This window comes from Amblyomma mixtum, chromosome 4 (assembly GCF_055824585.1).
Source record: "Amblyomma mixtum isolate Tamu chromosome 4, ASM5582458v1, whole genome shotgun sequence".
NCBI lineage: Eukaryota > Metazoa > Arthropoda > Arachnida > Ixodida > Ixodidae > Amblyomma > Amblyomma mixtum.
The window spans coordinates 96,907,536-96,923,640 of NC_143015.1; the positions used below are offsets into that span (position 1 = coordinate 96,907,536).

Consider the following 16,105-nt stretch of genomic DNA (forward strand, 5'->3'; position numbering starts at 1 on the left):
TTGACAAAAAACAACTTTTAAACTAGTAGCCGAAAATATATGAGTGATAAACGAGAGACAGCGGGCAATACATGAGAAAGCTAGCCACAAAACTTTAGACTTTACTGCATTCTCACATAGAGCTTACGAGTATTCTCCTTTCTGCAGTCAACATTCTCTGAAAAACTGAGGACAATTTGAATCTGGCCTGTAATGACAGGTTAGGACATTCTAATGACAAAGAGAACATTCTCACTGAAAAGAAAGCTTGAATAAGCTAGAAAAAATAAAATAAAATACAGGTGTCATCATCACTGCCCGATTATGCAAGTAAACTGTGTGCATCGGCATCAAATTTTTCTTGCTGATCCCAGACGCCATGCAATCCTGCCACTGACTTCAAAATGCTGGCAACCAGTCCTTCTCAGTGTGGAAGTTACAAGTTCGAATCAATGGCGGGATGATATTTAAATTAAATTCACTCAGCCATTTCTTTTTTTTTTTGCTGCTGAACAAAACATTAACGTATCCCGAATGAACCAGAGAATTTTTACTCAGAGAAATTGGCTGCAGTTGTCCTTGGTGGGTTAATACAATTTTTTTTTGTTTCAGTAAAATTCGACTGTATGGCTTTTTGCGACTTTGTTAATGCTTTTTCGCAAGCAAAAGACATAATTATTAATGAGAAATTTAGAGTTGAACATAGAACATTCCTTTTTCTGCCATTTGATTACAACTCATGACACTTATAACAAAAGATGATACCATTATGGACTCTGTGACAGTCGGCTTCAAATGGACAACGGTGCGTTCCAGCCTCAGAGATCCGTGAAAAACAGTGTACTCACGCCGTCACAGTTTGCCAGTGAAAACAGCCACCCGCGAGAATACTGGTATTTTATTTTCTGGGGGACATTTTCTAGCTTATAAAGTATCTGTTCTCAGTGAAAGAAGCCTCTTCTTCATTAGGCAGCAATACAAGGCCTACTTCAATTTGTCCTTAGTGTGCCTTTGAACATCCACAACAGCAAAATACTAACACAAAATATCAGTATCAAAGCGTTCGATGAAGCCAATATGCCAAAGCAAAAACTCACGTCGTATGTTCCGAACTACTTTCAGGATAGTCGATGATCATCTCCTGATCTCCTGCATCAGGTGCGTCTAGTGAAGCTTCGCCACTTGATGTCCCCCCTGACAATGCCAAGCTTGAGGTGCTGTAGGTATGGAGAAAAATGTTCATCCGTTGAAGAATCTCAGGCTGTTGAATACACAATAAAAACCAATGGCATAAGCCACTGGTCTATATGAAGAAGCTATTATTGCTTAGCAGCAAAGATTGGGTGTTTTAATGGTTAATCTGGATCAGGTCACAGCGTTTCACTGTCCATTTTGGGGCGTCTCGTTTTCTTGATCGACTGAACAAAGTCAGACTGGGGTGGAATTGCAATAGCGCTAATCTGCGACTTCTGGAATGTCCGTGCCAAATCTGCTCGTTTCCAGAGTGTCCCAAGATATTGTAGGATAAAATTAATTCGTGCGTTCGTTTACATCGTCTGTGACGTCAGAGCAATGATCAATTCGGAGAGTGGTATCAAGAGGAAGTGGGCTTGGGCAGGGCATGTAATGCGAAGGCAAGATAACCACTGGTCCTTAAAGGTGCACTGAAGAGGATTCTGAACTTGTCTTTTTGCCGCGGGAACTCGATCTACACGTTCCTAGCATTCTTAGAAACTGCAACTTATTGCCCTGTATGGCCGATTTCCTTAATTAAATCGAATTAACGTCCGGCTCCCGCCCTTTTTTTTTAATTCTGCCTCGTACGATGGGCGGAGTCGACCAACGCGTGAAGTTCCTTTCAGCCAGCTCCGTGGAGGCTTTGCTTTCGCTTTATTTTGTTTTTTAGGTTTCCATGAATAAATAGTTTCATTCGCAGATAATATAGACGCAAAATAAGCCCGCGGAAATAAAAATACGCGCGGACTATTTGCTACTACTGACTACTACGTATTACTCCGCCGATGGCAGAGCGGCAAGCCGCCACGGGACTGGGTGAAAGGCACTACACGCGTTGGTCGACTCCGCCCACCGTACGAGGCAGAATTAAAAAAAATGGCGGGAGCCGGCCGTTAATTCGATTTAATTTGGGAAATCGGCCATACAGGGCAATAAGTCGCAGTTTCTAAGAATGCTAGGAACGTGTAGATCGAGTTCCCGCGGCAAAAAGACAAGTTCAGATTCCTCTTCAGTGCACCTTTAAGGGTAACGGAGTGGGTTCCAAGAGAAGGCATGTGTAGCAGGGGGCGGCAGAAAGTTAGGTGGGCGGATGAGATTAAGAAGTTTGCGGGAATATGGTGGCCGCAACTGGCGAAGGACAAGGTTAATTGGAGAGCCCTGCAGTGGGCGTAGTCAGGTTGATGATGATGATGATCAGCAGTAATGAGAACTCAAGTCCTGTCAGAGAAGTCTATTAAAATATTTTCTAAAATGCCTTGTGAGCAGCTCAAGCTACATAAACTTATCAACAGACAAGCATTTGAATGAATAGGTACGTGCATATACGTGTGTACACACACTTTTCTGAAACAGTCTCCATTTTTCTTCTTTTTTTTGCCACAAGGCCCAGAAAAATGTAAAACACTTTAGAAGACAATCACAGGACACAGCTGTTCTTTTTCATCCCAACGCATTTCTGAAACCAAAAATGCAGCAGAGAGGTCATCCTTGGCTTAACTTTTGGTATCAGTTGTGGCTTACAACTTTCCACTAGGCTCCCTGCCAAACCACCATTGTTTTTTTGACATGCAATCAGGGATGCCTAGCTCTATGCCAGATTCAGCTGCTCCAGTATAGACTGGATACCCTGCTCTAGAATGACCAGTGGAATTCGCAATAAATTTGATGCCCAAGCAACCAGGCTCTTTGAAAAACACCAAAGCAAAACGTACATGACCACTACTGTGGTGGTGGTGAAAAACTTTAATACTCAAAGAGAGTTTGAGGGTCAGAAAACCCTGCTGCATGGTCGGCATCCTTAGTCCGGGACACCGCACAACGAGGGCCTGTCTCGCGCCCGCTTTACTAGAGCCCTTTGGGACTCCAGTATGGAGTCAGTATGGAGCCCTTTGGGACTCCAGGGTTGGGGGAAGGTGGGGATTCTGAGTACATGCCCACACCATGTGAAAGACATCGCAGATTTGTCCACAGTGTGGGCAGCGCCCATCTGTGTTCGAATCGAAGTGTTTGGCGATGGCAGGACAGAGAAGAGTTCCTGTCTGCAGGCGCCGCAGAGTTCGCTCCTCCGCCTTACTCAGCCCCTTGGCAGGTACTGGGTAGAGACGGTGGCTGTCGCAATAATGAATTAGGATTTCGCGGAACCACAGAAGCGGTTTATGAGCTTCTGAGCCAGGAGAGCTAGGATGAGGAGCCCGGTGTGTGAGCGCTCAGGCGGCCGCATCAGCGGCCTCATTGCCTCGTAGACCCTGGTGGCCAGGAGCCCAGATCACTTTTGTGCAAGTTGGATCAGCGGGAGCGCGTCTTAGAATTTGGGAGGCAAGAGGTGATATTTCACCTGCAAGATAATGTTCACAGGCTCGGCGAGAGTCTGTGATAACCGTTTTCGATTTTGGATCGGCGGCCGCGAGAGCTATTGCGACTTCCTCCTTGAGTCCATAGCATTGCCACATTCAGCTTAAGTTTCATAATGAACAAACACTCTACCTGCCAACACTACATCACAGATCACGCTGATTGCATATCTACAACCATGTTGAGATTTTAAATCTCCGTTACACAATCTCCACTGCTGTTAGGCTGAACAAGACACAATTACCCTGTAATAGCCAGGCTATGAAAAGACTGCATAAAAGTTAAAAGCTTCCACAGTTCCTTTGCGAGTGATGTTTACATTAAAGAAATATAAAGAACTTGATTAATTTACAAGAATACTATTAACAGATAATTAAAACAAGCAAATTATTACACTTTCTCAACATCAAGGAATGGCAAAACTATGCACCCATGCAGAAACTATGCAGGCAGCACATATCTTAAATTTGTAGCAAAAATCAGAACTATTCCATCACTTGCCAATGCTGCGGTGCACCCGGTTTAGGCTGTATTGCATTTAGGCCTAGTTTTTGCAATTAGTGTACCGGAAACCTCCTGCTCCTTTGTTAGTGAAGACTTGGATCGTGTTTTCATAATTCTTTGTTAATGATTTTCAGGGGCCCTTTAATGTTACCCCAACTTACCTAGATGGAAGGATGCTAAGCTGCTGGCTTTTTTGCTGGACAAGCTGAGAGAATGCCATGGATGATGCACTGACAATCTGAACTCTGAAAAAGTAGCCAGAAACACCACTCACCGACACCGCATAAAATAATTTAAAATTGAATTTCTTCTTAACACCGTTTTGGTTTCATCAACCAACCGATGGCTGAGATGCATAGTTCAGAGTAAGGTTAAGTGAGGCACAAAAAAAAGGCAATATAACTACTGATACATCATTTGTTGTCATCCCAGTTCTTAAAACAGGCTGGTTTAAGTGTTGCACTGGATTAAAACTATGTATCAGCATTTATACTGCAGGTTTTTTTCGTACCTCACATGATCTAAATGTGAACTACACATCACAGCCATTTCGGTTGATGAAACTTACATCAAAAGAGCCATCAGAGGAGAAAATCAATTATAAATTACTTAGCAGTCATAGGCAAATACTACGAAGTGATCCATGTTTCTAATGTAACGCATCATTTGAAAGAAGAAAGCATGCAACTAAAATTAGGCGTGTATATATAGTCCTTTAAAACACAATATCATAGGCATATACGTATATAAAAGAACTGACACTTGTCATTTTCCTACCTAGCATTGCAGTCTCACAGGAGTGCAACTGCACAAGTTCACTTTTACCAGATGGATATGAAAAAGTACTCAAATGCTTTGCAATTATAGCCTCTAAAATTTTTACTTTGCAAACTAAAACGCATTCACAAATCTCATCCACTCATGTGGCATCCTTCATGCAAAAAAACATGCACAGACATAATCTGTGCTAGATTATTACTTACGAAGACTGAGGCAGTGGACTAGAGAGCATGGCATTACCACCTCGGGTGAGGCAGGTGGGGCAACATGAGGCAGTTTTCTGAATTACACGTAACTTTGCCTTGTTTGGCACTATGTCGCCAGGTAGGAGGTCCACAAAGTCATCCAAGTCAGTGTCAAATATCTGAACCTGTCACAGAATGATATGCAGTTTCTAAACACACAATTTGCGCAGTACAATATATGTGTTACAATGCGTTCAGGAGGAATAAGCTGCACGACTCCAGGGTGCCCATATATAGTTGGAATGTCTAGTATAAGGATGAACACTGGTGCTAGCTGTGCAAACCTACTTGGTCAGAATTCCAAAAATATGTTTGCCGAAAAGTAATATTTGGATCATTCGGTAGAAAACATGTCTCTGCAAGCCATATAAAGCTGCCTGCACAAATGCTGGGCCCTTTATTTTTCCGCCCTCAGTGATCGTATCAACAAATGTCTTACGTAGTCTTTGTCAAAAGTAACCAGGCTGCATGGTTTGCTTCAAGCTCGTACTGTGGAGCCCTTAGAGCTTCCCTGAAGCTGAAATAGTCGTTGAAGGTGAGGACTGGGGGTCTTCTTAAATTCCAACACGTTTTGATATTTAGGAAAGCCACAAGGGCTCCACTATTCAAGCTAGAAGCAAAACATGCAGCCCGGTTACTTTTGACAAAGACTGTACGTACTACGTCTCACTGCGCACTCCGCAGAAAAATCACTTTCAGCCAATTCCCGGACTTTCAACTACAGCCGACACTATCTTATATCACTTCATAACTTTCGTTGTCAACCGCAGTAACGTTTTGTTTTGTTTTGCACCTAGCAACACGCACGCACGCACACACAGCGCCTTGCTAGCATTCGAGACCGAAAGCCAGGCATTAGAACCCACCGTGGACCATGCGTCTCGGAACACATGCGCCCTTCAAACTCGCAAAAATCTGATCTGAACCGAGCGATTTACTTCAGATTACCTGACATTCGCGGAATAACACGCAAGGGAACACCGAGCCTCTGAGTGAACACCATGCGCACCGAGACTGAACACAAAAGGTGGAAAAGAGAATCGGTCTACCAGGGTGTTATTTGAGTTTACTTCGACGACACCGGCCAGGCTCCCTAGCAGCTCGTCGTAAGTCCCAGTTTGAAGCTTGAGCTTCCGTCTGCTGCCGCTTTCCAGTATGATGAGACAAAATATGTCTCCCATCGCGAACGAGAACACAAACCACTTCTTGCGGCATAAACTCGGCAGTCTACACCGCGCAAACACACCTCGATACCCTTCGCACCTCCGCCGCAAGCGCGCAGAAACTGAGAAACGGAGCGGGAACACAAAGAAAAGCTAAGCCAGGCTAAGCCGAAGGGTTGGTATGTGGCGCCCTCAAAAAGGGGCCCTCTAGAGCCTACGCTCTAGAGCATAGAAGTTTTCATTCCTCCATGCTTTTAAGGCTTTAAGGTGTGCACAGCTTGGAGGAAGGCAAATTTATGCACAGTAACATTTTTTTTAGACGAATCAGCGCGTAGATCACGGATTGTGACGGTAAGGGCGAAAAGGGTGAAAAAACACACACGCATCACGACCGTGGCGCGTTATTCAAAAATACTTTTCAATTCAATTCAATTCACCTTTATTTTCAACATTTTTACAATGTTGACGGTCTCCCAGGCAAAAAGCTGTAGTAACAGCTTAACGAGGCCTGGAAGCCGGCGGCAGGCAGCAGTGACAGCCGAACAAAAAAAAATTACACACAAGATATCAATTGCTATTACACACGGTCACATTTTATCACAGATCTGCAAAAATAGAGGTGAAGTAAATTAATAAAAAAAAAAGATATTGAGATGTTATACAAAAGCCAGGGTTAACATGCACATAAAACTGCAAAAAAAGCGATAATTGCACATATCAGAGGTTAAACTACCATGTGTATGTTTTTAATGAGCACGTTGTCAAAAAGCACGATGTCAGAACTATTGTCAAAAATATTTTTCTCTCCACCCGCGGGAAAAAAAAGTGCAGGGCATGTCTTCTGTTAGGTTGAATAGCCACCTTGAGGTTAGGTGTCTGTGCCAATTTGGTACTACCAGCGGCGAAAATCAAACGATCTTAACAGACACCTAAGTGTGAGAGATTTTTCGCATTCACAGAAATAAAAAAAAATGGACAATTGGTTTTTGAGGAACATAAACAACGCAGGAACTGTCTGACATCTGAGTGGGCACCGCACCGCGCCTTGAGGGAAGGGAGGAAGGAGGGAGTGAAAGAACAAAGAGGTGCTGTAGTAGACGTATCCATCCAAACGCGGCCACCGCGGTCGGGTTCGAAACTGAGTGCTCCGGCTCACTAGCCGATCGCCGTAACCACTGAGCCACCACGGCAGCTCATGATCGTTGGCTGCGGATTTTAAATTTTAGCTATTTATTTTTATATTTGCAACTGGTGCACCGTGTATTGAAGTTTCAATACTTTATTTTCCGCCTCTTAGAGAAAGAACGCAACGGCGATTGCCCCTCAGCTCCAGCTAATGGCTTCGACCGATTGTCATGATGTCAAGGCTAATCCCATTTAAGAGGCACCTGCCATTCAGTTGCGGCGCCACGCTAGGCGATTAGCCCGCGATGTCGTGAGAACTGGGGGACGTCATTGGCTGGAGGGCCTTCTTTGAAGGGCACTCGCCACTGCATAATTTCGGTTCGCAGTGTACTATGAAAACATGTTTGGTTTATGGGGGTTTAATGTCCCAAAGCGACTAAGGCTATGAGGGACGCCGTAGTAAAGGGCTCCGGAAATTTCGACCAACGTGCACTGACAACGCACAGTATACACGGGCCTCTAGAATTTCGCCTCCATCGAAATTCCACCGCCGCGGCCGGGATCGGACCCGCGTCTTTCGGGTCAGCAGCGCCGTAACCACTGAGCTACCGCGGCGGCTTGTTAAGAATCTAACCAGAAAAGGGAAGAATACAGGCCTTTGTTGCCTTTGTCCTCCTTCAACTTCTCAGTTCAGTGGAGAGCAAACACTCGTCTGTTAGTTTATGTCGTCATGAATCGTGAGCGTGCCAGTAGCCGCGTTTACATGACGCGACAGCAGCGCACCGCATCAACTTTTTAGCGCATCGAATTCATGTAAACGGTGATAAGGCGCTAGGAAAGCGCGTCGCAGCCCTGCGCCAGACAGGGGCCGGTATAGTTCGAGAATAGCAACTCGACTTTAGAGGTGAATGTAAACGGGTTTGAAGGTGTCCGTCCTCCATCCACACTTTAGCAACTAAAGTGTTGAGAGGCGAAAGCAGAGGACACTACGCCGTGACGACTTATGATGGATGTGACGTCACAGCGTTCCCGAGGCTATATCGACGTCCTCGCTATTCCGACGCGATTTCGACATGTTCGCCTATAATTAATGAACTAATTACTTTACAGTAGTGATTCAGAACTATCGATAGTTAATACTTTCGATAGTACTATTGATACTACTTTCGATACTTCTACAGACAGTACTATCGATCCGTATCGATACTACTTGTTGTATATAGTACTATCGATTCTATAAAATCAACCATGCGTACCCACTGCATCCTAAACTTGGTTTCCCGCGCGTGTGGTATGGAGGTGATGGTATGAGTAACTGACAGGACTCGCCCGTTTTCGCGGCCTACATGTAACCGAGGTCTGCGGACGTTCTCCACGTAAAGTTGCTGGATAAAATGTTAGCGTGCGAATGTTCTGGCTGCGAAGCATGTCTGCGAGAAGCATTTCTGCAGCGGTTACGTCAGCAAGGCGACGTCTGCAGTGCACGGTAGTGTCGTGTAAGCCAGCACAACTTGTGCTGTTCGTTCTTTCATTGGATGCAGTTCGAGGAATTTTTCCGAACTGTGTCAGTGCTTTTTCTTTCATCGGATGCTGTTCGAAGTATTTTTCCGAACTGTCCCTGTGCGTGTTAAAGAACCACAGCTGGTCGAAATTTACCCGGAGACCTCCACTACGGCATCCCTCATAGCTTGAGTCTCTTTGGACGTTAAGCCTTATGAGACCGTGAAACCAATCAGGTATCTCAAATGTTTTGGTTATATCGCTGGCCAACAAATGCGTAACATCAATATTGTTACCATTAATACTCTTACCATCGACAGTTTCACTGTCGATAGCGGTACTATCGCTAGTAATGCTATCGATAGCAACACTATCGATTCTATTGTCGATAGTAGAATCGATACTATAACTATCGATAACACTATCGATAGTAGCACTATCGATAGCTTTTTTTACAATATCGATAGTTTCAAAAAAAAAACTATCGATACTATCGATAGTCTGTTTTTAGATAGTTTTGCATCACTACTCTACAGTCATCAAACTCGACTTCTGGGTTTATTTTTTCTCCTCTACTCCTCTATCTGTAGCAACCATTGGTTTTCTCCGATCTTTTTTAGTTCCTGAGTTAACACGAGTTAAACGCTCTCCTTAATACCCCCCAGCCGGATAAAAAAGCAGACTTCGCTCAAGATGGGGATGACTGGACCCCTCTGTCGCGTGCAATGGGCAAAGGGTCACTGTCCCGCCACACTTGGTGGGGTACGTGTAAACAGTAGCGCATCGGCTCCGCAAGACACGCTAGGGAATGCGATGCTCTACTGTCGCATTCATGTAAACGCGGCTTGTGATCTGCCCGAAAACCGTTGTCTACTGCGCGTTTGACATTGGCAAGCACATAACTGTGAAGACCACCACCAACAAGTGAGGAAAGAGCGTTGGGGGGGTGCAGCCTCGTCACGTGGCCAGAAACGTGGCGCTCTTCCCTTTTGTGTTCAGAGCAGGGGTGCGTGAACACGAGGAGCAATTCGAGGTAGGTACTGGGGAAGGGAAGGCACCATTGTCCCCTTTCGCCATTTCGAAACCTGGTGGCAACTGCCCCGAGTTCAGGCTCACGCCCGTTAAGAGGTATTGCCCCCTCTCCCTCCCCGGAAAAGAATAGACTGATGAGTCAATCGCCTCCTTGCAGTAGTGCAGGAAGTCAAAACGCAGTCTGTGAACGAGGGTTTTTGTTGGAAAACATCTTCCTGTAAGACAGAATTCCTGCAACTTTTCAAGTTGGCATGTATGAAAGCAAAGAGAGCAAGAAGAAAAAAAAGATGCATCAAAGGCTAGCCAAACGTAGCGCACTTCTTGAAACGCGTTTCTTTTACCTCTTAGGTTTTCAGGGAGCGTATGCCCAAAATAGCCACAACGCCAAACCGTCTAAAAACCAGTCAAGAAAATTTTGAGTGGCCCAGTTTGGCTACAAATAGCTCATAATATGGCAGCATTGCGAGTTCTCTGCCCCGAAGTTTATAGATATATCAATAAACGTTGCTCTGCCCAATATTATTTGTCATAGAGGAAAAAAAACTCAGGAGGGAGCACGACGCAAAGCTGCCAGCCCTCGTAAGCCCAGTGCTCGTGAGGCCGCTCCCTCCCCCGTTTTTCTCTCTCCCAGTCAGTCCTTAATTGGTGTTGGTGTGTTTTAGTCAGGGTGTCGAACCGGAACCGAACCTGAACCCGAAACCGAACCCGAATTTTTGCCCGGAACTGGAACCGAACCGAATTTTTTTTCGCCATCTTGGAACTGAACCCGAACCGGAACGATTCAAAGGAACCGCTCCGAACCGGTTCGGGACTGGGTTCAGCCGCACATTTTGTGCAACATGGCATACTTTTTTTTCTTTTTTTCAGACCAAATGGCATATGCCAGCGCGTAGATTTACCCAGGGAAAGCTGTCGGCGCTATGGAGTGCGAAAATGGCATCCAGTCGAAATGGTATCCATGTCAACAACAAAACTGAAAGAACTCTCGTGGCTAGGAAGAAAGCTAATTGGCGTTTCCGCAATGTGCTTTTGGTAATTCTGAAGTGTTTTAGGCCAGATTTACGTGAAATGTTGGATTTTATAGTATCCCCCTTTCACATGCTTACGTACTAATCGAATTGTTAGCACTGCTTTAACTCGTAAAGCACTGAGTGAGAATGGTTTCCTTTTCTTTGTGTGAAGTACCATAAATATGCGAAGCATAGGCGCAATGACCCAATCACGTTGTGCAACATTTACTTTCTGAGGCATTCCTTGTCTCACATAGCAGATAATGAATAAGACCCCTCACGATGGCTGAGTGGCTGTGGTGCTCGGCTGCTAATGCCAAGGTCGCGGGTTTGATACCGGTGGCGAGGTCGCATTTTGATAGCGACGAAATGGAAAAATGCCTGTGAGCTGTGCGATGTGAGTGCACTCTGAGTAACCCCAGCTGGTCTACGCTAATCTGGAGTCCTCCCCTACAGCGCTCCCGATAGTCTCCGCGCCGCTTTGACGCGTTAGAACACACATAATACTATTATTACAAAGCAAAGAAATATACATATTTGTTTTCTTTTTAAAGAATACGAACATTCTTTGTTGCACGCGACGGATATAAGCAATGAAAGGTTGGAATGTAGCAGCGGTACGATACTTAGAAAAAAAAAGTGATTACACAAAGAGGCAATGCAGAAATACATGCGCTCGCTGAGATGTGAAAAACGCCTAGAAAGGTGCTACTTAAATGAAATTTTACTGCATTGAAGTGATTTTCTGTTATGTCGATGCATTAAAATTGTTCTGCTCATATAAAGAAACTGCCAATCGCTACAAGGCAGCTTCGTCCCGCTGTTCTCAGACTGCTGTATCTTGAATTCTCTGACGGGCGGCTTATATCTGCCTCTCTCTGCCGCTCATGATGGAAGCCAACAATAACAGAAACCAAGGAGCATAGGGGATGTACTTTTTTAAAAGTAATTTGTGGTGTCCATCAATAGGAGCTTAAAGAGCAATTATTTTTAACGATACTTGATTAAACTGAAAAAAAAAACACACATGCCCCCAATAAGATCCGAACCCTTGACCTCCGAATTTTGCGTCTGGTGCTCCACCAACTGAGCTACGACGACAATTTTTTCCTTACTGCATGGAAACAGTGCCGAAAAGGAAAATCGCAGTAAGTCCATGCCACAAAACATTAGGCTGTGTAATACGAGCCCACCATACCCCTGTCTGAGAGGCACACCCATGCATCTAGATAGGAGAGCCAGCAAGGCGGCTCTTCTAGGGCAACATATACTCCCCTCACCAAAGCACACTGCTCACAGAACAAAGATTTCGATGACCGCGGTTATTCGGCGGCGGTCCATCATACGGCTGTGGAGACTAAACAGTCACAGAAACATAAATAGATCACACGACACAACACAGTTTTTTTCCACTGGCAAAAAACGGGTACTAAGCCGTGTGATTTCAATGTCCTTCTCAAGTGTACGTTCGCCGTAATTATGTCCCAGAAGAGCGTAGCATCATTGCACAGAATAAAACAATGTCAATGGTCTTTGGCGCATTGCGCAGGCGGAAATTTACCGTCCATGACACAAACATCTCCTCAGCATGAAGTAATAATGCCTTGACAGGCAACGTCGGTGTGTGAAGTTCAGAGAAGAATGTTTTTGCAGCAGAAGAAATAAATGCACATTCGCTGTTAAGGAACTCCAGAAAAGGCTGCCGATACAACAGTACAGGAACCAAATACCCTGTAAGTACATGAGTCGTCTGGCTTCTGGAGAGGCTATACAGGTAGTCTAAAGAAAAGCGCACAATGAGGAAATTTAAGGTGTCCGCTACTTCCGCGCTGCGGCGACGACTGTCTAATCTTTTTAGCTTTCGGGGGCACTTATGTGTAGTGCAGCCGAACCATGAGAGTGTTCCCCAGCTCCACCCTCGTCAATAGTAGCGAACGTAATGCGTCTTCTTTTACCGACAGTGCCACATGAAAAACGTAGTCGAACAGTGAGGGCAGAAGCTGTGCGAGAACCTTCGCTTCGGGCTGTTTGTGTCTGAGGCGAGAGGCTTAAGGTTGGTTCACATGCAAGCGAATGGGCGACTGAGCGGCGCGTCACAGCGAAAATTTCCAACTTGGAACCTGGCCGCTCACCACCACGAAGACTCAAAAACAAGTTTTAGCATTTTTTGCATCGCGGCGTCAAGATTCGCTGGCGTTTTCGCGTTCTTTTGTGGAACGCTTTGCGACGGCACACGTGCAGCATTCAAAGCATTCCACCTCAGGTAGACCGGCTGCAGGTAGATGGGCCATTTTAGACCGCAGCTCTTATGCGCCCGTACCCGCGTTCCGCGTCGTAGTCGGCGTAGCCGGCGTGACCGGTTGTCCAAGTAGCAGAGCGAATTAAACGCCACCTAGAAGGTGGATGCCACGGGAAGACCCCAAGATTGGCTAGCAGCACAATACGCCACATGCCAGGTAGTGTGTGATGAGTTGCGCTTAAAGTTCGCAATACCGACAATGGCAACCGTCTGTCATTTTATTGCCAGTGAGTGCCCGGATGTGCGCCGACCGAATTGTGCACGCCTGTGCATACGCATGCTTAAGCGCACGCACGCACGCACGCACGCACACACACACACACACACACACACACACACACACACACACACACACACACACACACACACACACACACACACACACACACACACACACACACACACACACACACACACACACACACACACACACACACACACGTGCGCGCGCACCACGGAAATTTTTGAATTTTTGAGAAAGGAAATTAAACTGCTATGCAGTAAAGAAACCAACTAAACTACTCTAACCCTGAGTGGGAATCGAGCCAGTGGCGGCGGGCGCAACAGAGAAGCTTCGTTTACTGATGCCTTGTTAGGCTACTCGGCCATCTTCGAAGATTCTTTTTATTGTTGCCGCATGGAATATCGGGAACCTCCCTGACCACGTCTTGCCTTACTTGACTGGATCGATTTCCGCGACCTCGGCATACGGCCTAATGTCACTATCACTCCCTTGCTCTGCCCGCACATAAAAATTCTTGAAGGCGCCCACGTCAAAAAAGGGGCGATCAGTCAGGAGGTTGAACTTTCGCAGCATATACGTTCTCAGCTAAAATGAACTGTTCTCTGAACAGTGTCCTTGCCGAAAGTGGCGATTGTGCGTGTCTATCAATCATGCGGCTTCTTCACACGCTAAGCAGTCTTAACAGGAAAAGTTCACACGGAATTCCGGTGTTCTTCATTACTGGCACAAATCTTATAGTTTAAGGCATGACCTCAATGTCCTTTTTAAGAGACTGGTGAGGTGAGCTATGTCTCAATCAAACATAGCGTCACAAATAATTTCGTTGTTCAATAGTTCCTCCTTGCTTGCAGATGTAGCAATTCACTGATCATGGCACAAACATCCGCTTGGCTCGATGGCATGTCCTAACACGTAAGGTCGACGTTTGAAGTCTAAGAAAGGTTTTTGGGGCCTATTGAATGCACATCCTCTGAACTCGCCTTAATATAAGGCCGCCAAGAAAGGCTAGGTAAGGCTGCACGTAGAGGAAGTAATGACTGATCAGAACCTTTGTCAGCTGCCTTTCTGGAGAAGCCGCACAGGTATTCTAAGGAAAAGCGAAAATTTAGGAAATCGAGTGTGTCAGCACAAAATTCCTCCACGACTGTGTACATTAAAGACATGAGCATTTAGTCACCTAATAAGCAGAGCTGCCAGGAAGCGGTGGTTTTCGGTTTCGAAAAATAAAAATCATGAAACAGGTTAGTGGACAAAAACTGCACGAAAGACTCACCGTACTGTATCAAGGTAGCATAAAATTCTGTCTACGCATGGGCTCCCTTTTAAAGCGCCCCAGAAAAGTCACAAAAATTCTATTTAACGAATTTACGGTCCTCCTCTTGTAATGCACCAATGGCAACATTTTCACAACGCAACGTCTCATCGAAGACGTCACAAGTTTGTGTCCGTACAGACACGAAGTGCCCCCAACCAATGCAAGCCTGCTTTTTTTTATCATATTGTTTTCATCAGAGCAAAAGACGGAGATGACATCATAGGTCAAAATCTTAATTTTACACTGTACTAGCGACAAGCCATGATTAGCTGTGTTTTTGAAGAAACTGAGCTATAGGTGGTCGAGATATATAACGCGAGTTACAAAGGCGATGTAGAGCAGGGGATGAAAATAAAATATTTTTGGTAAACTCTCTAGATGTATGCTGCAGGTGTGCCAGAGTGTGTGTGTGTGTGGGGGGGGGGGGGGGGGGGTGACTGGCAAGCCGCTTTTGGGGCGACAGAAAGATGTCTTGGCTGTATATACCTGCAAATACAAGGCAACTTCCGCTCATAGTGGGCGCATGCAACGGTCCTAACGGCGCCCGCTTAAGCATTTTGCGCCGGCGAAATTCCCGATTGACACTACCTTCAAGACAGACCTATTACTCGCCTGACGGGGACTCTGAAACTGCTGTAGCTGAAATGTTTTGTAGATGAAAAATCCATCAGCTTTTCTTTTCATGTATCTCATCAGATAGAGTCTAGTATACATAGCCGGTGTACACTAATTCTGAGTTCTTTTGATTTCGCGGCCCTTGCGTAAATTTAAATCTTTTTGCCGCGGACAGTAAAACATCTCGCATTGAGCAAATTTTGCAGTGCTGTTTTATATGCTGATATCATAAAGAAAAGTAAACAACAAAACAAGGTTGAATAAAAACCTCGTTCAGAATTTTTTATTGTCTGAACCCGTTTGAACCCGTTTGAACCGGTTCGACACCCTGGTTTTAGTGCACGCATCTGCGCGGTTCGTGGCGCGGGCGTCTACACCAAGGAGGTTTCGGCGCGCTGGTCTACACTGGTCCGCGCAAGCGCGCTCGCGCGGCGGGGCCAGATATCACCGCACGATATCACATGGAGTGATCAAGGCGGGAACGATTATCTCTCCACTTTTTATGACTAGGCTTCGAGGCTATCGCCGGACGCTGGCCGGACGCTCCCTTTCTTTTTCTCTCTCTCCATCGTCCTTGTGCAGCTCTCCTCTTCAACTCGGGTCCTTTCTTCTTTTCAAATTCTTCGACTTCGTGGCCTCCCGGAAACGGTCGCCTGAGTCGTCGTCCTCAGCGCGTCATCTCTAACCATTCCCGCGGGTGTAGTTC

At 45.6% G+C, this 16,105-nt stretch overlaps 1 protein-coding gene across 3 annotated transcripts in view; it reads right to left on the bottom strand.

The window, feature by feature from the left end:
- Positions 1-6,412, bottom strand: part of LOC149347528 (uncharacterized) — a 55,399-nt gene extending 48,987 nt beyond the window's left edge. For 2 of the 3 annotated variants that reach the window (XM_089587177.1, XM_089587176.1), the window contains exons 1-4: positions 6,146-6,412; positions 5,055-5,221; positions 4,233-4,316; positions 1,077-1,196 (exon numbers count right to left, since the gene is read on the bottom strand). In XM_089587177.1, the coding sequence (XP_089443303.1) occupies positions 1,077-1,196; positions 4,233-4,316; positions 5,055-5,221; positions 6,146-6,277 (503 nt within the window). In that variant the 5' untranslated portion in view covers positions 6,278-6,412. Of the gene's footprint in view, positions 1-1,076; positions 1,197-4,232; positions 4,317-5,054; positions 5,222-5,889; positions 5,909-6,145 lie in introns of those variants that run through there. The other variant, XM_089587178.1, reaches the window with a different exon arrangement.
- Between the last annotated feature and the right edge of the window lie 9,693 nt (positions 6,413-16,105).